Source organism: Stegodyphus dumicola, chromosome 10, assembly GCF_044657685.1.
Source record: "Stegodyphus dumicola isolate Sdum_Otavi_A_Nest chromosome 10, ASM4465768v1".
Lineage (NCBI taxonomy): Eukaryota > Metazoa > Arthropoda > Arachnida > Araneae > Eresidae > Stegodyphus > Stegodyphus dumicola.
In genome coordinates this window covers 170,477,813-170,505,308 of record NC_140777.1, presented here as the reverse complement: position 1 = coordinate 170,505,308, position 27,496 = coordinate 170,477,813, and the positions used below count along the sequence as shown (strand labels likewise).

The 27,496-nt window shown below is 31.3% G+C and overlaps 1 protein-coding gene across 2 annotated transcripts in view; it reads left to right on the top strand.

Moving 5' to 3' along the window:
• LOC118191464 (acetylcholine receptor subunit alpha-like) overlaps positions 1-22,303 on the top strand; it is a 319,754-nt gene extending 297,451 nt beyond the window's left edge. The window contains exon 9 of one of the 2 annotated variants that reach the window (XM_085825870.1): positions 7,261-22,303. In XM_085825870.1, the coding sequence (XP_085681996.1) occupies positions 7,261-7,455 (195 nt within the window). In that variant the 3' untranslated portion in view covers positions 7,456-22,303. Of the gene's footprint in view, positions 1-7,257 lie in introns of both variants that reach the window. The other variant, XM_085825869.1, reaches the window with a different exon arrangement.
• Positions 22,304-27,496: the final 5,193 nt, after the last annotated feature.

Below are 27,496 nucleotides of genomic sequence, written 5' to 3'. Positions count from 1 at the left end.
ATCCTTCCACCGAAACATTGCATACTTCAGACGACAGTGAATAGTTAAAAGTAACAAGGAATCATTTGTCGCTCGGGAAAATTTAAGTACAGGAATGGTAGCTGCCATACAGCCCCTTCCCGGATTCCGATGAAAGTCAGCTCTCTAACCGGACCATGGGTGGAGAAATACTATTTGATCTTGTTACGACAGTTTTGATTGATTTAAGTCGCAGGTGCCTGCTCATGTTCATCCTCCTGGGCCAATACAAATGCAGAATTCAAACAATTAATTCACACGGATGTGTACTTTCCTTTGATGTTCTCTGTAAAGTTCACTTACTTTCCTGGGCATGAGGTCACAGTAGTCCAGAATACGCTGTTGCGGTGGACACCTAGCGAAATCCTGTCTAATAAAGATCTGTAAGACATGCGTGGCAATTCAGCCTTCTGGATGGAGGAAGACATTACGGCATATATGTCGCGACACAGGAGATGGTCTCAAATCCCTCATTTTAAGCTGCAGAGATCGAAGAAATTCCAATTGGGAAACAACTGTCTGGTACGAATTTCTAAGAATTCTCCAGGTAATTCAGAGGAACTATACAAGAAATGGCCGTGGTGACGCATGTAAATCACACTTGAGACTGAAAAGCAAACTAATGAACACTAGTGGGAGGGAGTCTGGGTACTGTGTAGAGTTGTTGCTCCTCCAGGACGGTCTTAAGTTGGCGGTGCAGCCATGGTGCATGTTCCACTCCATTCCGCAGCAAACCTTCATTGTCGGTTGGACAAAGCGTATTGCCTTCCGTGAGGATGTTGATCCAGTTACATCCTTGACCAGTGTTGATCTAGCTATAAATGGGTTTAGAAATTCTTTGATGATTTCCGTAATTTTTCATATTTGCAAAATATTAAGCCAAGAGATACTTGCGCTTGAGCTTGAGCGGTTAAAAAACAGCCTGGGGCAAAAATATATTACTTGGGCAAATATTTCGAAAGCACTGAGCTGAGCCATTTCCAATTTAAAAAGATTACTGACGGTGACAGTTTGGCAAACCTAAATACCAAATTCAAGGATTGGGCGACTAAGAGGATGTATACGTTGTTCTTAAAATAAAATCATCAGCACGCTAATCATCGCTAGAAATAAATTTTAAATTCCTAAATTATTAATATGAGCATGGATGAGAATTTCTAGGTCCAAGACAGATTGTTAATCTTAGCATTTCCTTGGAAAACACATAAAGAGTTATGTTTCACTATTCTGCAGATAATAACAATATATATATTATTCACATTTTATAAATGACCTTACTCGTACCGTGAGTTCAGCTTTCAGTGCACATAAATATGCAATCTAATGTAGGAACATCGAACTTATCTATACTTATTAAAATGATTTCAATACTGAACTTTCGAAGAAGAGTTTTTTGTTCACTAAATAAAATGTACTTTTTACAAAATTCTTAAAAGAACGTTTAAAGCATTTTTCCTTCCTTACCGCATGCCTTCGTGGTGTAACTGGAAAGCATGTCATACTAGCAATCAGAATATCCTCAGTTTGAATCCCACAAAGAGCACTTTTGATTCTTTACGTATAAAAGCCTCGAAAAATTATAAATTTCTCATGATGCTCGAACTAAAACATAATGTGGTGGTCGATAATTAATTACCATCAGGATTTGGCAATTGAATCCTCTTCTTCTCAGTCGCCCTTTAAATGGGGGATAATGCAAGGCATTTTCTCCCTCTTTACACCGTGCCTTCATGGTGTAATTGTAAAGCACATGTAGCTAGATATCGGAAGATACAACATTAGAATCCTGCTCAGGCATTGGGCATTTTTTCGGCTTCTGGCTTTCGAAAATTCAAACAAGTCTTCACAAATTTTTATTTGTAGCATGCGATATACTGTCATGTACGATATATTGTCATCTGCAGTAAATTAATCTTGAAAATAATTCAACTTCGTCAATAATATTTTAATTTATTGAAATTCTAGGTTTACTTGATTTTTGACGTGAAGTATACTATTATTATTAAAAATATATGTTTTAAGTATAATATTGCAATAAAATTTCTGTTCAAAATAAATACTTTCTGTAAAACAGTCTAGTTCTTGCTCGGGAAAAAAATAATAAAACTGTATTACTCGTCTTTACCCCCACAAATTATAAACATACCAGAAGATTTCTTTTATTGTTTTGACGAAAGGAAAATTTATATTAACAAAATTTTTTTCTTTAAAGACGAGATGAAAAAATATTATAATTTAATAAAAGAAGCGAATCTTGAAAAGAGTTATTGGATATCTCTTGGGGCTACGACTCCAGAAAATTAAATAGCTGTCGGAAAAGAACAGTACTACCTGTGATGCATGATAAAAATATATTAGAGATCTTATATAAATAATTCTTTTGTGAAATTACTTTGGAGCAGATGTTCGACTGTGACCTCTACCAGAAAAGCATAATAAAATTTGCGTTTAGAACGTTGCTTCAAGCTAAGTTTATGAAAATATAAGCAGTAAATTTTATTAAGAATATTTAGTTTTTTAATTATATGATAACACTTTGGAAAATAATTTTCAGAAATTCGGTAGGTTTCGAAAATTAAATATGTAAAGATGTTTATAAATGTAATTATATTTAAACAAGTTGGAAATTAAAAATGGAATTTTTCTATTGTATAATTTTACTTTAAAATTTCCCTTTTTATATGAATTTAATAAGAAGAGAAATTTGAAATACTTTTTATGTCTTTTTAAACTTCCAGTTACTTGCTTTCATTTTATCATAAATAAAAAAAGATTCAAATGCTTGCTTTCATTTTTATCAGAAGTTGTTATATAAACACTCTACATTATAGAAAGTATTTACATTATATTGCCTGGTTTGGTTTGGTTTTTTTATTATGGCAAAGCACACTAAGTCTATCTGCTTAAGGGGAGGGATGCGTTCGTGGAGGACGTTCTAAGGGAAACTGACTCATATACACGTTACACATCATTATATTGACTGATATATATTAATTATATTACATAAAATGTTTATATAATAGCTTCCTCTGTGTTTGTGTGTATAGAGGCTGTTCGTACATTTTCGGACGACTTTGTTTTGCTATAAAAAAATTTGATGTGCACACCACATGACTTCCTTGCACAGAATATTAAATTATACGCATTTTTCTTGCATTTCGTTTAAACTTATTGTATTCAATTAAATCTACTTCGTCGATAGCGCATAAACCACAATAGAATAAATGCACTCTTTAAAATTCACTACAATATAGCGACACTCTGGCGCTAGGTTCACTTAACAGCGTTATATTTCGTTCCTATTATAACTCAGAATGCACAAAATTTATATCATTTGAAGAATTATCTAATCGCTGCCACATATTCTATTCAAATGCTATAATAAATCTAGAATGATGTATAAAAGAAATTAAGCAAACAAAACAAAAAAGAAAGAGCTTTTCACAGAACATTCAGTATTTCTCATTCAATTAATTCAGTTCTCACTTCGCTACAAGTCAAAAATAGATAAAAACTGAAAATATCAATATTAAAAATTACGAAGTAAATCCTAAACACTTATTTCCTCGAAAAAATTCCAGAAAGGCTTAAGCATGATTTAATTCTCAATAATAAAAGAAGACGTTATCTTTCTTGTTGCGAAGCTTAGTATCTCTAGATTGGCAGCAAATCTACTATTCTATTGTTTCAAATGTAAAGAAACATGTCCGCCATGTTATTTAAATATTATGCTTAAACTTAAACAGCTTTTAAATTGTTGATAATTATACAAATATTGCTTGCAGATTTCGTAAAGCATAAAAACCTTAACCGGAAGATAAGAACAACATAATTCAATCATTTTTAAAGCAAAAAATGTACAATTTACAAACATATAAGAGTAAAGAAACTGAGATCACTGAGCCGGGTAGCAGAGTGGATATATATTTATATACGCGTTTGGTGCGGCCGATTGCAACCAAAATACGAAGTGCACATCTTCATATTATAGCAGTCCTATATACAAAATTTCAACGTTCTGAGACTACTCGTTTTTGAGTTATGAGAGATACATACGTACGTACAGTACGTACAGACACCACGAAAAATTCTCTTCAGAATTCATTTTAAAGCAGTTTTATAATTTTTTTGGAGGAAAAGAGTCTTTTATTCTGTCCTTACGTACAGATGTCAAGGAAAAACATAGTTAAATTGCATTCGATACCGGTCAAAATGGCTATTTTTGTTGAAATATTTTGCCTGAAACTTTTCGCGATTACGATACTTCCTTTTTACTTCGTACAAGGAAGTAAAAATCACCTGCTTGGAAATAAATTTTTAACTGCAACTATGTTTTTGAAAGTAAAAATTATCGTCTGCTATTTGACAGTTTTGTTTTCATACAAAATGATGCTTTTAAAAACCCAATAGACAGAAGGCTATATTTGTGCTCTTTCCGAAGAAAATTATTCGTATTTAGTTATTAAAAAATGCTCCAAAGCCATGGGTTTTCCGTATCTAAAGCAACGTTAGATAATATTGTCAATAAGAAAGGAAAAAAACGTTAAGGTTTGTCTTCAAGGAGAAAAATTGTTTAAAATACATATCCAAGAAAAAAACGGAATGTTTCGAATGTAGCAAAGGTAAGAACTTTAATGCTAAAGGACAATCTTCGAAGTTAAAAGACAGTTACATAATTATTAAAATACTCTAAACTCTAAACAAAGTTATTGATGTATGTCAACTCTAAACAAAGTTATTGATGCTGGTTTGAATCTGAACGAAAAAACATCATGTGCATCGTTTTTCTCCACGAAAAGAAATCTTTGTGGAGAACTGCTGCAGAATTCTTTATGAGAAATATTTATCCGTGTCAAAATGGGAAAATGTTGCCAAAGTAGATTAATCTTGGGTATATTTAAATGACCGCAATAAGAAAATATCCATTTATTACCGTCAAAGAATGGGAAAAAAATCTTAGAACATGGTTCAAAGAATCTAAAGTTTTTCAAAGGGATTTATGATTGTTACTAGTTTTTGATATAATGACAAATAAAAATTAAAGAGAGTGCAGAAAGCTGTTAAGGTCAACTCCACATATAATCAGGAATATATTTTATACCCAATTTTAAAATATGAAATATCTTCTCTTAACCCCTCCTAACCCCCTTCCAGTGACATCAATCAGTAGGTCTGCATCAACACAAAACAAGCAGCCACCGCATGTCAAAATCCACTGTTAATTTCCTGAAAAAATGGAACAAGAAACCTGTATCAAGGCCATATCCTTACTCATATCCCTATTAATCTCCTGATGTATTATTTACAGATTGTTGCGCTTTAGACTTAAAAAGCGGATTGTCCATACGTCGACCTACAACCCTGTTGGGACTATGGAAAGCTGTTGAAGAGGAATGGGATAAAATACCTCTTCCGCTACTAAAAAAAGCTTTATTGTCTCGGAAATTACGGTGAAGAAAGATAGCGAAGATTAATGGTTATCAAATGGAACATTTAAAACGAGCAAAAAGTTTCGGTAACATATCACTCTTACTCCGCATTTTAATCAACAATACATAGTAGCAGTTGATAATACTGAAAATGCCGATCTTTATTTCAAAATGCTATCAAGAAAATTAAAATAGAAGGTTTTTTTTCCTAAAGTGCAAATAACCTTCTATAGTTCGATTGGCATTTTTAGTATGTTATCATTAAAAGAAGCATTTCAAATACTAATAACGTTGCATCCCATGAAAAAAAAACTCTCATACATGAATAAATAACTAAATAATTAAGACAAGTTTTCAAAACACAATTGAAGTATTTTCAGCAGCAAAAACTAAAGAGAAAATACTAAATCAAAGTAGAATTTAATTTTCTTGTGGCTACCAGACCAACAAAGGTATTACTTAAAAGAGCTCTGTCAGCGGCGGGCTTAATTCGTTCAAAAAATTTGATTTTCTATTAGGAGATTACAATTTGGGCACATTAGCGCGTTGTGAACTGTGCGCCTTCCTGTTAAAAAGGTCTATGGATAAAAAAAATTTTTAAATGTGTAAAAGCTAAATTATAATCTAAATTAGCATTAGACGCTTAATCCTTTTCGGCTGTCTTTTCTAAAAATACGAGTACTAATCTTTTTCTACAATGCGTCATTTCGAGACTTTCTTTCTTTTTACCATCGACGGAACAACTGGCCCACTGGGTTAGGTGCTTTTCAGCCTGTTGGATTCCGTCGATCGAATTAAAAATAAATAAATGAATAAACATAAATAAAGAGTTTAGTACTGTGTCCTCCGGGGATTGGTCACGAAACGAGGAACATTGAAGTAAGAACCAGAACATGGAAAGAAGGTGCATGGTGGGGACTGCTGAGACTAAGTGGAACACTTTTCACTATTATCGTACATGTTAAGCATAGAATTATATTAAGGATGTGCTATATTCGAAACTAATGCATGTCGCATGACTGGTTGCATAGTAAATAAAACTTAAAAAGTCAAGTAATTCAAACAGATGGGTGTAACTTATACTGGAAGCTATGTATTCCGTTTAAAGGGATATAAAACTACATATTTAAATTAAATATTTTTCCTTTCCAGTTCTTAAAATTAGAATCTTATTAAACAATATTTTGTTGGCGATGCATATATGAAACTGGAAATAGGAAATTCAAGATGAATTGAGTTGAATTATTTGAGATATGGCAAAGCACACAAGGGCTTTTCGCCTAAGGGAAGGAACGCCTTCCCGGAGGACTGTCCACATCATACGTAAGGGAAAGCCCGAAAATTCTCGTGTTACCAGTCCTTTTTATGGCAGAGTGATGAGTTTGTGTATCGGGTCTCAGAATCTCATTCGTGTATGTTTTTATATGATGTAATTTAAAAGATGAATTTTAGTTTTATGTCCCTTTTAGTAATTTACAACAAATACAAGCATTTCATTTTTCATAAAATTTTGAACTTATTCATCCCATTCCATCCTTTTAATGAAGAAGAAATATAAAAAATTAAATTAATTTCCCATATTTGACTAGTAATTTAAAAAAAAACCACATGCTCTTACATTCAACTATTGCTAATTTGTTAAATTAGATATAAAACAAGAACTTCATAGTTATAAAAATCCATCAGCTAACAATGTTTAAATCATGAATCACTTGTGTAGCTCCTAGTATAGTAACTGCATTTAAGAGTTTTAGCAAGTGAACAGTTTTATAACTTGTTTGTGTGAGATTATTTTTCTTGGATCTTTGAGCAGGTGAAAGAGGACTGGAAATACGTGGCAATGGTTCTGGACCGACTATTCCTGTGGATCTTTTCCGTAGCTGTTCTTGTCGGCACCTGCGGAATTATCCTGCACGCCCCCACGCTGTACGACACAAGAGAACCCATCGATATGATGATGTCAGAGGTCGCCATAGCCACATTCCACCACCACAAGAGTCTGTCGTGATTCTGTGGGTTTGGTCCTTTTTTGCATTCATCGTCAACCATCTGATGTTAACGTCGTCCAGATCTATTTACGTGCATCAGGGCATTTTATTCCCACTTTTGTGTATTACATGAAATTCGTGTGTTTAGTCAGCCATTTTGATATCAGCAATTTGGCAGTTCCCTATTTAGTTGATGAATTTATTAGACATATTTTAGAACCGTCAACGTATACAAAAAATGATCTTACAAAAGCGAGAAACAAATTTTTAAAGAGTTATTTCTCCCTTTTAAAGTACAATAACAAAGGAATTGTTCGAAACAAAACTGTAATTTTCAGATATATATATCAAGAGCCTAAAATGGCATTTTAAAATAATGTAGTTAAAATGCGTTAATAAAAAGTGTGCTTTAGTTATTCTTTTAGTAGCAGATACTAAATGAAAAAGACGTGAAAAACTTCACCTTGATCATAGAATAAATTTATATTTTTTTAGATTCGTGCGAATGCAGTATCTTGCCAAATGTTTTATATAAATTTTTAATCTAGTTCTTCAAGTTCAGGGGCTTCAAACTAAGAAGTTGTAAGTAATTAAACTATTTCCTTCTGTGAAAATTTATCACTTCATATATTCGCTGTTGCTCCTTACGTATTCAAACGTAGTTGTTTCTCATTTTGAGATTACTGACATCCCGATTAAGGTAAAATCGACAATTTTTTTAAATAAAGATACATTTAAAAATGTAGTTGAGGTAACTTCATGCTACAATTACTTTTTAAAATCAAAATAGGGTTTTTACAAGCTTTACTTCTGAGTAAAACTCACAAGATAGCAAAATGATAGTTGTGTTTCTAGAAATGCAATCAAAGGAGAAATTTATTGTAACCCTAAAAAAAAATCATTTTAATTTGTGATGTCTTTAATACAAATATTAATACAAATAATTTTTTTGTTTAAATGAAAATTATATATATGAGGACAGATAAAGGTGAAAGAGGTAAATTTACTATTTAAAAAATTATCTATATATGTATATATATTTGTAATCAATACACATAGGAATTCCAGTATTAAGCGATTATAATGAAAGGAAGTGACATAATAGAAAACGTAATATTACTCTATATATATATATACATATATATATATCTTACTCTTCTCTATTAGAAAGAATTAAAATTTACAGTGAAAGCATCTAAATTAGAAGATTTGGAGAGCTAAGCTTGACGTGTTGGATATTTACTGGAATTATGTTGAGGAAAGGAAAGTTGAAAAAGGATAACTCTTATGTAAAATTGAAAAATAAAAGGCATATACAAATTAAAATAGTATTTTGCTGAATACGTCTAAATTCATTATCAATGAAGCCCCTATAAATTTCGTTATTTTTGCCAAAAGGAGAAAGGAGGTAAAAAATCAAAATGGCTGACGGCACTTTATATATTAATTTTTAAATGATCCTTTTTCCCTCCTCCCCTCCGCGAGAAGTATTTTTAATTATTAATAACCACATGTATAGAAAGCATGAACATTACTAATGAAAACCACAGTGCATTCGTGGGGAAATACGAATACCTGCTTCAAATAAAGTCACTCAGAAGGATTATTATATACACCGAGATAGCATTTATTGGGTTGAAACATGAGTAATGGCCGTTTTTTTAATTTAAAAATGTTTATTTTAACAGAACAAAAAACAATAAATTAGTCAATAATATCCGAGTTTTTGGAATTTCCAATATAGACCCAAGATGCTGAGCTATAGTCATTTGGCTACAACCTATTCGTTCTGCTAATTCTCGAGTGCAGAAGCTGATTCAAACGCTCTTCGTCAAACTCATTTGGTCGTCCTGAATGAGCAGCGTCTTCGAGGTCGAATTGGCAAATCAATTTCTTGCAGTTCGTTTAGGCATTGCACCTTCTCCATACACTTCACAAATTTCTCGGGCAGATTCTGCAGCATTGGCGGCTCGATTAACCACAAAAAGAAGAAGATGACGAAAATGCTTATTTTTGTCAACTTGACACTCCATTTTAATGATCTGAAAAATAACAAAAATTAGCTCAGACAAAAAAATCAAATACGCCATCTTGTAGAAGGTAAGATTGTCTTTCGAATAAGCTAAAACATTATGCCAATACATTTTATTTTTACTGCGGGATTTTAAACACAACATAAACGGCCATTACTTATGTTTCAACCGAATAAGTAGTCTAAATCGAGTTTACTATTTTAAATGCAAGTAGCGTTTACTATATACAAATAATTTCTTGATTTGGATCATCTAAGCAAAGCAATATTTCTGTACATCGTTCAAATATTTCTTCTCTCTTTAAAGATGACGCATATGACTAAATAATAATTTTAGAAAGGCTTTAATTGCTCTTTAAAAATAATTATTGTAAGATCTTAATTAAATAAAAATTTTATTATTAATGAAAGAGCTTTGTGATTGTTAAGTGAATGATAAATATATGTTTAAATTTTATGAAAAAAAATTCGAATTCAACCAAATATGCTTTAAAACACAATTAGCATGCTTAATATCTAAATTATATAAATGCAAAAAAAATCTTTAGTAATTTTTAAGCATATTAAGAGTTTTAAATATTATTAAAATATCTTTCAACTGGAGAAAATTGTCTCATAATTAGTAAAAGAAATTTTTTATGCCACTTCCAATTCTTTCAAAAATGTTCTTTTCTATCCATGTGGTTACTGGTAGAAAGAAGTATTTCAGCTGAACGAAATTTGGAAATTCGAAAGAAAATGGAATCACATCAGGTTCAAAGTACAGACTGGAAATCCTAGAAAATTCTTTTCTTGAAATAGATAGGATCCCAATCCATGAAAAATGCAGAAGTGGGCTATGAACGGGAGCTTATTATAGTAGAACCAATCTATCCACTATCGCTAAAGGGCAGGTCCACAACGGATTACCATGAATAATGCAGTGGCGAGGCGAAATTCCTTTTTTCGAATTTAGCTGATGTGCTAGCCTTTGAAACTTGTACAGTGATAGAAAATTCCTTTTCTCCCATCTGGAAGTTTTATTAATGTAAACTTAGAAAAAAAAGGGTCCAAGAATTGCTTCATACTGTGAGGTTAGAGCCTCAGCTTTGTTGCCACTCTACAAAACTAAGTCAAATAAAATCCTCGAATCCTAGACTAAACCACTTACTGTAGTATCTTCCGATAAGAAATGTTAGTCGCATTTTTAAGTAATTTTTATTTTAAAAATTCTTCTATTTCATTCATATGGTATTTAGCAATGGTATATTTTATGTTTTGTATAAGATCTATTTCTTCCAGATTAATTTCAAATTGCAATTTAAATCATGTACCAAATTTATAATTGTAAATTCAGATACAGAGGAGGGAAAATTTTACGATATGCCTACAGAAATACCAAAATTTACATTTATTGAAAGATAATGTTTAAAACTCGGAAACTTTCATGTGGACTGCACAAAAATTATAAACATATTCTCAACATTTCTAAGAAAGTTGTACGTTCTTTTTTCTGGTGAAAATCAAAATGTGTATAAAATAATTTCCAATACATTATTTTTTGCGTGTTTTACATTTTGAGAATTTTAAGTTTTTAGTTAAACTATTTATTTGCTACCGAAAAGATGTGTTACTATATATTAGGGAAAAAAGCAGTAACGATAGCTTCAGTTTTATTATATTAAAAATTCTGTTTTCACATAATACTTTTCTTTACCAATGATGTTGCTTTCAAATATTAAAATTAAACTTCTCAGAGGGCCATAATCTCACTTGAGCAGGTTCTTTTTACAGAAAACTGCTTATAAATTGTTATTTTAAATGCAAAACAATTTTAAGGAAAAGCTTTATTTTCAACAAGTACTGCTTTCAAGAGTAAAATCGCAATAAATATAAAAGCATTTGCAGCTTTAAATGTGTAGATTGATGTAGTCTCAAACGAGAGAAAGCTATCCTATTTTTGAGGCTCTTTGAGGAGTTTAATTATTGTAGATGTTTTATCAGTTCTTCTTTCCCATTTTTCTGTCATAGTTTTCAATGTTGTGAACCATAATACTTTTTTATACAAATATATATATTGTTCATATGTCATGGATCAAGTTTACGTCACTGGATTAAAGAAACTACCTATTATTACTATTAAGAAAATACTGTTAAAAGTAATGAGATGTTGTTAGAGATAAATATTAAACATTGTTTAATTGTAATCGTAATCATGTAGATAGTCAGATGGCGATACGATGGATGCTTTTCGAAATAGAGCATTAATTCTCTACTAGGCGACACTCATTTCGCCTATCCAAAGTAGTTATCAAATTCTACCAAATTTTTCAAATAAACTGATTTGTATTCCGTCTTCTTTACTAAGGCCAAAACGTTGGTCAAAGATTTCTGCTGCACTTCTCGTAGCGGTAGGAGTGGAACGTAGAGCACGTTAACACTACAGAAGAATGGTCTCATGCGCACCAATTTCATACGTAAAAACCAAAAACGAGAGAGTTTAAATCCTCAATCCGAGTCGTAGAAGGCACGACAGAGTCACAGCACGCCGTCATTTGAATAACCTTCCTATTTTTTACTTGTTTTGGAGTAGTGCTCTATCGATTTAGCATCCATCGATAAACGCCATCGTCTTCTGCGACAGAATCAGTGCAGCTGCAATCGCTTGCAGAAAGTGAGTAATTTATGGAATTCAGCTAAGACAGTTTCCAACTGGATGGCGAATGTAGATAAGGCAGTGCTTAATCGCAAGCCGTAAACTATAGGCAATCCATTTAAACACTAAGTCTTTTATATCCCACGGATAATATTTAAGAAAGAAAGCGAGTTATCCTGAATTTAAAGTATACTAATAAATCCGGAAACACTAGCTTTTAAAGCAATTTTTCTTATTCAAAATTGTTTTCTAATAAAAGAAGGAAGTCGATGTATGTAAAACCTTATTTTGATAACAAATATATTAGAAATCGATATTCATTTAAAGATATAAAATGAAACTAGGAAATCGTCTGCTAAATATTTTTAATTTTATTGAATATTCCATCCAAATTTATAAAAACTGAAAGAATTGTTTAATTCCTTTAATGCTACGGTGTTATATATTTATTATTATATTTTTGACTTTATTCATCTTTATTCTAGTTAAGTTGCTTTTCACAAAATTAATTTGTTTATATTTTTAAAAATATTATAAGTTAATGGTTGATTTAATATTTTCCCAAAAAAAATGTGTATTTAAACAACACTCTCTTTTTAACGCAAAAAGAGAGTCATAATGTCATGATTATTTCATAAAATTTCTTAGAAAGAGTAAGTCTGAAGAATTTTTCAAACAGTTAATAACGATATGATTTTCTGTCGTAGAAATATTCATTTAGTTACAATTTCTTTAAAATATAAAAGAGTTTTTATTTATGTTTTATGTTTAGAAAAGAATTGGTAATTTCAAATGGAATAGCTTAATTTACCGCAATAATTTATGTCAAAAACTACCTTAATTTCATGCGAAAAGAATTCAAATATATTGGAGAGTAAATCTGGAGCTTTTGATCAACCGCCCACAAGACACATCAAATTACTAAATCTTAAAATCAGTCATGAATAAAAACAATAACGCACAATAGAGAAGGATGCGCACAAAAATTGTTCTAGATAATATTTGTATTAGAAAACTGATCATATGTCCCCCCCCCCAAAAAAAAACAAAGCGGTTATAGGAATCTGCATACTTAATCTAAAACATGGGTTCAGAAACATGTAAATTTTATCAGTTTAGCATAGCTATTAAAACATATTTCAACTCAACGCCTAATTTTTTATGGAAAATTAGATATTTTTCCTTCAAATCTAAAATATACCTCGTAATTTCGTCTTTAAATCAAATTTGTAGTCAAATATAATAATTAATGACAAAATTGTACTATGCAATGGTAACGCACTGGTAATGCATTAATGATTTATTTCTTATTTCACATTAAGTCTTTCATAGTTTGTATGTGAATCTACTACTATTGTATAGGAGTACTCTTGTGTACTTATTAAATAGCGTATTACTATTTTATAGTATTTTTTAATTGTTATGTCACTTAAAACAACTGAGATTACGAAAACATATTAAGTATTATGATATTATGAAATACTTATTTATAACTTAAAAGTTAATTTCCAGCTAAACGTTTCGCTATTTGTAAATCTATCAATAACCTCTCAGCTAATTTTTTTGAAACCATAAAGTTCTTTCGGTCAGAGTAAATGTCATGAAGATCTTAAATTTCTTCATTTAATTCATAAAGTAGTTCCTTTCGAATCTAAATTAGTTTGAAAATTATATGAATTGCTTTAAGGTAAAACAGTGGTCTCAAACTCAAATTGCACAGAGCCGCGTGCACGGGAAGCAGATTTTTTTTGGGACAAAATTTCAAATAAATATCTAAATTTTAACTTAATTTCAAATTCCACTTACCTAAACAGACATAAACAAATAATAATAATGCAAAGAAAAATATTCAAATTTATCGTGCTAATTTTCTATCTGTAACAAATTTCTGTTGGTCGCATTTCGTAATTCAAATGCACTAGCAATTGAATATTAAATTTTTTGGATTAATATTTATTTCAAATAATTCTAATGGTTTGAAATTACTACTAAATAATGTGCCTTTAGCATAAAATACAAAATTTGTTAAATCTTACCGAATTTCCGCAGAAAACTTTCCCAGAACAAAACTTGAGATTTCCTTTTTGTATTAAATATTTTATCGACACATGCAAAAAAAATATAGACAATAGTATATAAATAAATATACATTTCTCGGTTTTTCACTACAGCTTGAGACTTGATGGCGTTTCATGTCTGATAACTTCTATGGCCTTGGAGAAAAATTATTGGAAACTATCTTTCATTCCGGATTGTAAATGGTCATCATCATTCGAACCCTTTTATTAGAGTTGTTAATTCTCAACCAACTAGTACCTGTTTAAAGAAAAGCAGAAGTACCAACTCAATACGAAAAAAAAACGGACACGTTGGAATATAAAAGTTTTTCCAATTTTCGTTCCGACAAGTAAATTTATTGGTTGTATCGAAGTGACACCTAGTTTAGTCATGTGGCCTGGCATGCAAGTATACAAGGTCTCTAAATTTTTCATTTAACTGACATCGCAATTCTATACATTTTATTTCCTTTTTCGATCACTAGCAATCGCGCATATAAATGCAATTTATATATGTCCAGTGTTGTTTATATTGATGTTTTAAACTGTCATTTCCTGAGATGCGATGATTAATGTCCATTTTCTTTCAGCTTCTTTTGCGGGCCTGTCAGAGCAAACTTCGAACTCGGCTGAAATGTAACGACTGCTTAAATATTTGCTAGTGCTTTTCTAGTTTCTTAATAAACTATGTATTGCAGTCCACTGCCCGATGAATTTATGTTATGTCGAAATCAAGGGTTTGGTTTATTTAATTATGGCAAAACATGCAAGGGTTATCTGCCTAAGGGAAAGGACGCCTTCATGGAGGACTTCCTAAGGGAAACTAGCTCGTATACACATCACACGTAGGGAAAACCACGGAAACGCTCATGCAGTCTGTCCGTGCGCCTAGAATCGAGCCCGGGTCGGAAATACCAGTGTTCAGTAATTTTTTCGCTCGGCTGCTAGTGGGAACGAAATCAGTCAGCACGTATTAAAACAAATACCTAATTGAAACGTAATGGCGGACAGAAAAGAACAGCGTCAAGAGCCACACGCGGCCCCCCCTCCCACTTTGAGACCACTGGTTTAAAACACATTTCACTTAGCATGTAGATTATCTTTTTAATACATAGATTACTCTCGTACCGTATGGTCTTAAAGAAAAAATATAGTTGAATTTACTTTTTTTATATCTGATTCTGTGTATATTTGCTTTTCAATTCTTTAATTTTATACTCTTTGCTATGCTTTCTATTTCTTAAATTTAAATTTAATTTTCCTAATATTTATAAAATACGTTATTTATTTATTTTTTAAAAATAAATCTTGTACTTCCCCGCCCTCTCTCCTTCTTTCGCTCATTTTCCCATTTGGAACAGGATCTGAATAAAAGTAATACTTCCGCAGATTAATTCCCGCATATAATATAATTCATATAATTCCCGCTTCTAAATAAAAGTAATACTGCAGCTTCTTATTGAAGTATTTATGCTGTAAATCTCACCTAAAGGTCTAATATTGCTTATTTTTATTTAGCTAGTCAATCTGCCTTCAAGTAACAATGATGAATTAAATATAGTGTCAGTAGAACCCATGTTTTAGGGTATCAGCAGAATGTTCAGAATTATCTGTTTCTCTCAATCTCTAGAGATGTGTTAAAGCCTATAGAGAATGAGAGGAACAGCTGATTTTTAAAGAGAATTCACTTTAATTGTGCACATAATTAAATTACCTTAGTGTACATAATAACACCTATGGCTGCGCGTACACTAATAATGTTCTATCAAACTTCCTTTGCTCAAATAATTAACTTCAACAAAAATTTAGAATTTTCAAAACAGAAGTATCAGTTTATTTACAGAATCGACTCTAAATTAAGAAATCTTCTAATTGTTGAAGAATAAAATGCGCATTCTCAGATTTTCCAGCTTTCCATCTTAAAAAATCGCTGAAAGTATTTAGTGTATAAAAGTTGGAAATGAAGCAGTTCGCATTTGCGTAGTAAAAGAGACGTAGTCTTTGCGTAAAAGCTCGAGAAAGCTCTTCTGTATTTAGTTTATTCAGTGTCTAGCTATGTCTGTGTTTGAAATATGTCCATTTTTGTCGAGTATTGCAGCAGGAGTGAGACCTTAAATTCTCAAATATTTTACTGCACCCCTAAATTCGTGCTGTGACTTTGGAATCAAAAAGTTCGACGAAATCGGGCAAAAAAATATGGTTCGCGTGGTAAATGCGAGAAGTGTCACAGATCTTTGACCGACGAAACGTTCTCAAAAACTTTCCGTCCTCTCCTGCTGCTTCTTGAGCCTTATATCTATAGAGATCAAAATAGACAACGCTGTAATTTCTTTTGTCATTGCTGAATAATTTAGTTCTGTTTTAGAAATTGAGCGCCAGATGGCACTATAGATTTTACTGTTAGAAAGTATTAAAAGAGAGAACGCATATAAACGTATTTTTTTATATGTAGTTTCTGGAATTTTAGTGAGTAACTGATACAAATCGTGATGTATTATGATGTGCTAATGCATTCCTTTGCAGTTCTTTAACTACTTGATATTCTGATTGTATGTTTAAGTTCAGTATCAAAATGAATAACTAACTCATAAATGTGTAGTACTTATATCTATACGTTTAAATAAATTTTTCTGTACTTGTTTGTGTTTTCGTATTTAAGTCGATGAATGTTTGTTAGTAAATGAAATGTAAAATTATGTACAAAAAGGGAAGATCCTCACAAAACTGCTGAAATACAGCGTTCATGGTTCAAATATTTGACAAACTAAGAAGTTGATGTTATCCACTGATGTTTTTCAGAAGAGGTGCTCGATTGTATGGATTTCCTGTAACATGTATGATAAAAGTTCTCAAACGAATGAGAAAAGAATTGACCTTATGCTAAGTTATTTTCTATTTATTCTGCACTGTTACGAACGTTGCGTATTCCTAATTATAAATATGTTAATTGCCTTTGATGTTTACAGAACAATGAAAAAGTTAACTATTACTATGGATAGGTTTGTCCTTTCTTATGTTATTTCAACATTTTACATCTTAGTGAATAACTCTTAAGTTTTTTTTTTTTTTTTTTTTTTTTTTTTCAATATTTTGTACTCGGTAACATAAAACAAATAAAAGAAATTTCATTAGCAACTTACGCATGACACGCTTTGATCGTTATAAAATTAAACTACTAAATTATTTGTGTATTTGTAGAAATAGACCCAATTAAGGCTATTTTTGCAGCGTAATTTTATGGCATTTCGTGCGCTTAATACAATTTTTTTATGACTAAAGGCAGATTTAAAATAAGATTAAATTTTTTATTGTGGTGTTTTTAAAATGTATAAAATTTCTTAGCCGTAACGGAAGTAGAATAGTGGGAGAAATTTTATAGAATAGACAATTTTCAATGACGGAATCCTCTTCACAAAGGCATTTCAAAATGTTGAATACGGTATGTTAAGCATCATTTTTATGTGCTAGAGGAATAGCCTGTAAAAAATTTCAAATGCTTAACGAACCATCTATTGCCAACTGCGTAAGAATATACATGCCTCATAAGTTTAATGTCATAAAATTCGGGGAACATAGCCTAGAGATGAAAAAAATTCTTCCGAAATGATGATAACCGTGGAAGAGAAACATGGCCTATCGATCGCTCGGTATTGCAGTGCGAGCAAGAATTCAGGAGCAATGTTTTTTGCTCTTGTTACAAATTTTATCAGTTTCTTTAAAACAAATCCCTGATGAAAATAAATTTTAATGCGGCTATCCATCAAAACAGAAATAACAAATTTTGGTTTTTGTAAAGAAAAAGGGGAAGAATGTGTTTTTAATGCATTGAGTTTGTTTTGAAGTAAATTTATAGAGGATTGATAAGTTAAGCTGCAACAAAATTTCAGTAATCCTATTATTCTTTAATCTGAGTTCATTCACCGTAAAGTTTCATTTATTTATTTAATTTCAAAAATATATACTTCATTGGATAGAAAAGCAGACGATAAGCAGCCACTTGAAGGGCTTGCTCTCAAAGATAGATAGATGACTTAATTACTCATTTAAATTTGCTTCGATGGAAGATTTTTTAATCACTCGGAAAAAGTTATTAATAAAATGAAATAATATGACTAATGATTTCACAGCTCAGTGACTTTTCTCAATTTCTTTCTTAATTCTTAGTTGACCTTTTTATTTCTTTTCACTTGTGTACAAAATATCTCAAATATCTTTTCAGATACACTGAACTGAAAACTTAAAGTCTAATTCACAAAAATAGGCTTAACTTCTGTTGCTTTTTAAACAGAAAAGTGAAATTTGCACAAGATCTTTAGATCCAAACTCATAAAAGCAAATTTTATCCAATTAAAAAATTAATTTTCTTACTGAATACAAGAGCGAAAATAACAAACAACGATATTAAATCACCAGGTAAACTAAATATATACGAATCTTTGCAAAGATTATGAAGATGAACATGAAAAGGTTTTTTCAGGATATAGTTCCAGTACTTTTTAATAGCATTTGATAGCTTTTACGATCTCCTATGAAGAGTCTGGAGCTGTAAAATATCTAAAGTGATCCAAACATATTCAACTGAGATATTCTGTGGAGAAAAGCGCGCCATTTCGTTCTTGGAATGCATTCATTTTTGAATTATCAAAGACAAGTATCATTCGATTAGGTATTATCCAGTTAAGTATTGCCCTTCATTCATTAAATAGAGAGGAATTCATAGCGTATTAACTCTTCCAAAATACTTCGCATACGAATCGAAGATCTCGGATCGCTCCACATTAGTGAAGCATACTGTAAAGCAGTGTTTCTTGCTTTTGTTTTCGTCCTGACATACTTAAACTCCCAATAGTCGAAATTCACTGCCGCTAACTGAAAATAAATTTACAATTCCAATTACCCAGTACTTGATTCCACTCTTCTACTACGCTGTCGTTAAACATATGCCTGACTTTCATATTCTTTGATACTTGTGAGCTTTGCCTGTAGCATTTCAAAACTGAACATTTTAATCAAATATTATGCAAACCTGCGTTAAAAACAGTGGTTTTTTTTTTTTTTTTTTTTTTTTTTTTTTTAGCTGTTTTTTGATTTTTCTTCACTCCAGTGGGCAATTTTAGAGTCTTAATTAAGAAAATTTCCTTAGCATGCATTTTGTCATTTTGAGCTAATTGTGATGTGTCTGTTGCATCCTGTGAGAATTGTTGTAATGTTTCTTTGCTCACGGCATGTAAAATGATTGCAAATTTGTTAAATCTCGTTCTTTTCTCACTATTTGCCTTTCCCAATGCAGAAGTGAAATAGCATAAAAGTTATTTATATTAAAGTAGTTTCAATGTTAACATTTAGCAAATTAATTCAACTCATAATATTGAAAATTAATTTTAAAAAAATCACCTATTTATTAATATTTCTTTTTTTCAGTACCGCGAGTTATTATTTAAAACAAAACAGGTAATTAGTCTGAAAATATTTTTTCCCCTTTTTTAAAATCTAATGTAATCAATCCTTCTCGACGTTTATTGCTGTTGGAAAACCTCTCAAATCTTACACTAAAATTCTTGTGGATTATAAATCACGTGATGATTTATAACATCAGTAAGCTAGAGGTATAATGATCAAATAATTATCAAAGATGTATCTGTGGATCTCTTCAATTTATAGAAACTATTAAACACATAGAGTTCTTTTAATTTCCGCCGAAAAACATCCATCATTAGCGAATTTGTAGTATAAGTAGCAAAAAATTCAAAATTTAAGATTTTTACTAGCATTTACTACTCTAGGATTTTCACATTTTTACGTCATTCGAACTACATTTTCGCTATAAATTTCAAATAATGATTATCTTATGCAACAATAACTTCTATCTATTTTTAATTAAAACCTATTTCTGAGCCAAATGCTTTTGGGGATAAGATTTAAATTTAATGTATAGCCTTAAATTGTTTTCATTTCAAAATTTATAGAAAATTAACTGTACCTTAAATAATAACGGAATTCAATTTTCTTGCATTGTAGCGTAATTACAAGCTATACTTTTTTTTTTTTTTTTTTTTTTTTTTTTTTTTTTTTTTTTTTTAGTCCAAAAGCGCTATTAGTCTCAAAACGGCATTTTGTGACGTTTCACGATAAACGGCGAATCACTAATTAAATTGTTACCACGAAATATTGTCGGCCTGTATTATATTTAAAGAAATTAAATAATGAAAAATCCGCATGAAATGTATGTTTCTCGCACTGTGAAAAAATTACGGTACCTAGAGCCATCAAATTTTTAATAATGTAATCCTCCACTCTAACATGGGCACCTGGAATTCCGAATTTTGAATTTCGAATTAGTTTTAATATCCATTCCATAGTTTGTAAAAGTTTAACGAATTTTTGATTAACAAACTCAACAATTTCAAAAGAAGCAATAGCAACACTGTACGGGAAAAAAATACATTTTTTACCTCTAGCGCGCGAGACTGTCTATCGGACATTCTAAAGATATGCTGTTTTAAAATATTTTGTGGTATTGCTGTTGATGGAATTTTATGTGCTTTAAGTGCGAAGAGCATGGTATTTAATAAATAAAGGTAACACACAAAATGTTAACAATATGCCCTTTGGTCGTAATATAAAATCTGAAAGCTTTCATATTTTTTTCAACTGTCGTTTTTTGAATTTTTATTTTTCCTCTAATAGAATTGTCTTCATAGTTTTTAGAAATCTCTCTCAGTGAGAGGATACTATAAAGACTAATTAAAGGCAACGTACTGCCTTAGCAGTTCAACTTATTTTTCCTCGTATAACATAATTCTGGAAATTCTACAGCTTTGAACTACCATTTTGAAGGGCAATTCAAGAACTGAAAAGTGAAAAAACTTTTTAAAAACTTAAGTGCAAGAATTTGTTAAGTTATCGCAAAGGACATTAGAAGTGTCTCTTTAGAGAAGAGAAAGACTTATTGGGAAACTTTTCCGCGGAAAACCAGCTTTATTCACGTAACATGTGAGGAAAGCCACGAAAACGCCCTTTCAGAAAGAACATTTCTCGAAATTTTAGCCAAAGTCTAACTTCCCTGACATCCCTGTTCTTTATTCAGCTCTTGGTGGGATCTCCAAGTACAAAAATAAACTTTCGTTTGTTCTGGATAAAGCTTTTAAATTATAAACATTTCAAAAGAATCTTTTACTTTAATTTTGAATTTGATGATTTAATTTCAAAAGGCCTTTTACACTCATAACTATTCAATACATTAAAATAAAAGAATCAATTGCTAAATATTTCTAAGTATTTTGGGTAGTTTATAATAACTTTTCAGTTATCTGGTTTAATTACATTAAGTTACCTTTATTTAATAATCTATGATAATAAAACTTTTGATTATAAACGACTGTTGCAAAGTACTGAATTTGGTGATTAATAAATCCCATAATAAAACCTACTGCCTTGCTTCGTTTTTATTTCACATAAATAAAAACCTTTATTCGGCCATTTTCTTCTGTATTTTGTGCCAAATAAAAGCAAGAATAAATATTAACGAAATGGGATATTTTTAAGCCTTTTTCCTTTTTAATTTTTTCTATTTTGCCAATATATGTCCATGCAAACATAATGCTTTTCTTTTATCCCCCTTCAGCCGTATGTAGCGAATTTTGTTTTTGCTGTGATTGTTTTGTTCCTATGTTGATAAATCAAATTTATTAACCATTAAGTGAGAAAACGGGCATTATGAATTCAATACAATACTACTCTTTCTCTTATAAATTACAATATATCAAATAATGATATCTGTTGATTAAAAAAATATTATCATAATTTAATACAAATTTGCAATTATTCTGATTTAAAATTTATGAACCGAAGTAGAATATTCATTGACTTCAGTTGCAGAGCTTCATTGAAAAATATTTTATATGTATACAAATATATATGATGCCCGAGACTTTCGACAGAAATAAAGTAGATTTAAATAAACTAAAGCAAACTTAATGTGGCAAAAGAATAATTTATAGCTTGACATGTTGAATTCGTTGTATGTCTATTTCTTCAGTAATGCTGTATGACCAGACATTTTGGCCTGTCTTGTGTGTCGACAATAGTCTTTGTACTAGCTTGTCCCTTGAAAAATGAATAAAAAATCCATTTTTTGTCACCGATACGTTTTCAGTGGTTTGCCTTTATTGCTTTACTGTGTTCTGCGTACAAAATGGAAGACACATGATTTCTAAATAAACTAGAATATTTCATTAATTGTTTGCTTAAGTTTAAATTATTTTATTACCGAAATGTTGAGGAACTTGTATTCAAGATGAACACATAAGAAACTATATTCATTACTGTGACAAGCTGTTAATTGCTTCAATTGGCGTTACAAAGGTATTCTTCCTTGACTTGTACATGATATTTCATCGAGGCTTCATACTTATACCTTATCTCATCATGAGAACTCTATTATGTAGTATATATATATTCTATTCTGTAGTATATCTACAGTATATTCTGTAGTATTCTGTAATAAGCAAATCAGTAATTAAAAGCTCAATATATACTAACTACAGATACCCATTTGGGAAATCTGATGTCTTGATGTTCCGTTCATTTATTACATTTCCCAGTTGTACAATATCTCTTTACAGTACGAAGAAACCTACTGCAGATATTCATATTATAACTGCTCTTAATCCATTTTTATTCCTAGATGATATTTAGAAGGTTTTTAAATCTTTCACTGCATCCTCTATCAATCTAAAAAAAAGGAACAATTTTCAGTTTAGGAAAAATTACCATGTTACGTACACCACCTGTAAAAAGAACAACATGTGTTATGAAATTAGAACTTTTAAAAGTGAAAGAAGTGAATCAGAATGAATTCCAGGACTATACTATATTTTGGGTATACATACATGTTCAGCTTGTATGCATCGTAAATATTAGAAAATGAGGCAAAATTGTTTATTACAAATTCATCTTTCTTATTCAGAAAGAATAAGCATTGGAAAAACTCTTTGTGAGTGAACTAAACAGATGTTGCAAAAATGCATCTTTAGTTAACCCTTGAAAAAAATACTCTGTTCTTATACAAGAACATCTAAAATGATAACAAAAATTCAGCTAAATACTTAAAAAGGCATTTTAAAAAACTGGCCCACATCGTAATTCCTTTAAAATTGTTTTAAGAAATGGATAAATAAAAAAAGGCTTCTGAAATCTGCATATTCATTTTTAACGAATGTTTTAGTTTCCCTATTTGTTATATATCAGTTTTACTTAATTTGGTTTCACGCCTCTGATAGTTATACCAATACAAAATTTAAACTAAATCTTGTTTAATCTTTTCCTTTTCCTAATTTAATGTTCGCCTTTTACTGAGTCTCATTCTTGATGAAAACAAGAGTATTGATTCACTCTAATAAGGCTTAAACTCCTGATACTTAGTATTTTATGTTTATTCATTTCATTCAGTTAATACAGAATTGAAGTTAATTACGAAGAGTTAAACAAATGAAATTCTTCAAGTGTCACCTCGCTAAAGAACGTTGCACTTTGTGGAGCACACGAAAAAGAATTACGACTATAAAAGAAATCAAAGAAAGTATTTTATCATTGTAACTATTGATTAAGTCAAAGATGCTCATTTTAAAGTTTGCAAGCAGACAATTTTCTTGCTACTTTCAAATTGCTTTTAATTTACTTGCTCCGTAAAATTTTCCTGTTTAAGCTGTATTATAATACAAAATTTTGTATATTCTTGTTTGCAAATGTACCATTATATAAAGAATACTGAGAAGAAGAGAACTGGAAAATAGAAAAAAAGACAATTGCTTCAAATACAGTTGAAAGTTCACTCATCAGTAAATTATAAGTCAGGTATCATACACAGACTAAATGCAATAATAAGGAAATCCATGCTAAAGTAACACAATATATCTTCCTTTAAATCGGTTGTTGTTGTTTCCAATCCCCTAGCGTGGGAAAGCCTACACCAAGTCCAAATGACCACGTCGCAAAAGAGAATCACAAGCAGAATGCTACTCGGTCAAGAACTGTCCACGAGAAATATCCATACAGTTCAGGAGATAAACGGGCTAATAGGAAGCGAATAAATACAAGAACAGAAAGATTTTTATCATCTGCACAAAGGTCATAACCACAGAGGTGCTTGCTACGAAATCGCGCAAAGGCCGTTTGAAGAGCCTTGGATCTCCTGGACTGCAGAGAGAGGCTAGGGTTGTTTGCTAAGTAAGTTGGTGAACAGGAAGGGTTTGCAAGGTGAAAGTCATTTTAATCTGTGGGAGGATTGAATTTTTGAAGGACGCAAAACAGTGGTATTGGGATCAGGGAGGTCACAGCCCCCTCTAGCCAACCAATGAACGGACTATTTTCCAGGCATACCCACATGTAAGGGTATCGATGTTTCCTCTGACTAATCCAACTTAAATTCATATTTTAACTAGTACTTTCAGGTTCAGGTTGTAGTGTAGTGGACACCCATTGTTTAGCCATTGGTAATGTGGGTATTACTAGTACTTTCAATGATCTTCGTCCAATTCTTTAAATATTGGATGGATCTCTTGCTGCATCGTTCTCGGAAGTGTTGCTAAAAATGCCACTCCTTTCTCTACCCGTATCGTAAGGGCTTTCATCTGTACAAATAACCAATGCCCGTTCAGGAATGCCACTAATGACTTCAAGAGCCTGAGTGATTCCGGATCTTGACTATGCTTGACAATACCAGACAGCAATTCTTACCGGAAATCAACACGTTTAAAAGAGGTTATAGGGGTAAAACAACTAAAAGATGCGGATGTCTCAATGTTAACATCAATAAAACCACGTTTCTACACATAATTAAGTGGACTGTCTCGCTTTAAAAGTTGGTTACTTGGCCAGTTTAAGATGAAAGCAGAGGTTCTGTTATAAGAATCAAAGCTTTTAAGTTTATTGAAATACTTGCATGAATTGACTTCGTATCTCATAATCAGTAGCTGGATGTCCATCTTATGATGAACCATATTATTAGGACAGCTATATCTAAGACCGGTGAAGATTCTTGCAGCACTAAGGTTTAATTTATTTTTTTATCAAGTTAGTAGGAGATGCTACTTGAAAATCAGAAAGCCGTGTTCAAAGACAGAGAGGACCAAGGTACGAATAATATACGAACTAACTTCTAAACATAGAAGCGTCTGAATCCCAACCTCATTATATTTTAAGATCTTAAGTCTTTCCTGCTTTATTGGCTAATTTCTCAATATGTTTGGCACAATTCACTTCAAGATCTAAACTAAATCCAACATAAGTAGGATATTTATAAAACTCCAAGCGCTTTCTATTTACAAAAAGCTTAAGAGAGTAGTTATAGAGATTCCTATCAGTAGTGAAGAAGTAACCTATAGACATAGAACCATTGAAGGTGATTTTATCGTAATCCTCAAACTCCTGGACAGCCACTATGGCTCTATTCAACTGGCATTCAATTTTACTAATATTAGAATCGCTGCATAACAACGTCATCGTCAAATAGTCTCATTTGACAAGGATTAACGCATTTTTTAATCCCAGAAATAAACAAAGAGAACAGAGTGGTACACAAAAGAGCCTTGGGAGATTCCTTGATACGTTTAGTAATAGCCCGATAGATTAAACTTAAAATTGACGCAAAACGTTCGTTGATTCAGAAAGTTTGAAAGGGCTTTATCAAGGCAATGCTTTATCTTTAATGTTAAAACATCAAAGTTATTTTGACGTTTAGATTTCAATACCTTATCAAAGACACTGGACAAACCTAAAAATGCCACCATGATGTGTCTCGCTGGTTTCTGACTCTGAGAATCTTTAAAACACTGGATGAAGTACAATTTTTGGTCAATAGCCCAGAATGACCCCTAGAGAAGGCAAATTGCTTCGTGGGCAGCAAGTAATTAGTATGTAAGTGGTGAGTCAGTCCCCGCAGCATTATCATCTTCTTCAGTTTGGGAGTGATGCAGGTAACATATATAACTTGCTGTAAAACTGGCATTCTTGTTGTGTTTATGAATGAGAATAATTATTTGGTGATTTCCACTTCTCAAGAGCCTATTAGATTTCCAGGACAAGTTAACAATATAAATCTTTCACTGCCCAAAGTTCCAAGGTGGGACAAGAAATGTTCGTGTATGCCATCTGGACTAGATGATTTGTTGATGTGTATATTTTGTAGATCATAAATTAACACGAAAAATTCAAAATCAGCATTGAAAAATGAATAATCTGCGGGTCTATCTCTACGAGATTTTATTTGATCCCTGGTGACCCTTGCCAGGACGAAACGCACGTCATCACCAAAACGTCGTCGATAAAGAGACGCGAACGAAGTCTGCGTTTAGCCAATAGAATTATTGAAGAGAAAAAATTCATGTGACACTCATAGAAGTCTGCAAGTTCAAAGTGTTTCAGCTGCTGTTTCACTAAAATTACTTACATGTCTTCAAAATTCGTAACAATATTAATACCAGTTTAATTTCTTACAACACTTTTAAAATTATACCTTAGCCTTTTCACGTTTAATTCCTCTTTTACTGAATAGGTGGTACAATTTTCATTTTCTCTATACTCTGTCCATTAATTTCACTATATATTTAATTATTTGTTCCATGTATCCCACATTTTTCCCATTGAAGAAATAAATCTATGTCAAAACATCTTCTAAATCAATAAAAGTTTATTTAAAATTCCTTTTTTCAATAATTTTACATTAAATATGCATTTGGAAAGCTAATATCTTTTCTTTGAAACTTAATTTGAGGTAATCAGTCATTTATATGACTCTAATGTAACTGTAATGAAAATAAGAGAATTTTTTCATTCATTTATCTATGTTTGCTGGCTGTGTTTATTTCAGGAAACATTACATAGTTAAAAATATATCTTAAGGAATAAAACTATAGCATATGAAAAGTGAAATCCAACGTACTCTATAAGCAGAATAGAAAGTAAATCATTTGTTGAAAACTTGCATATTGTAAGACTGATCGAAATTACCTCTACCGCCATTAGGAGGTTAGCAGAGTTATAAACGGGACAAATCTTTTAAAATTCCAAAACTGGATCAGCCAGGACCTCAAAAAGAAGAACATCCAGAATACGGCTTTTCAAATAACTCAATAAAGTTAATTACGAGATAATTTAAATTTTTTCTCTAAAGACTGGTGATATCTACCAGCAAAGTCAAGATAATAATACATTATTACAAACTTTGTAATGCAAAATAAAACACATGTTACCTACATGTACAAAAAAAGAAAAATAGCAGTATAAATACAAACAGTTAATTATAAATAAAAATAGACGCAAGATTTTGTACTTATTCA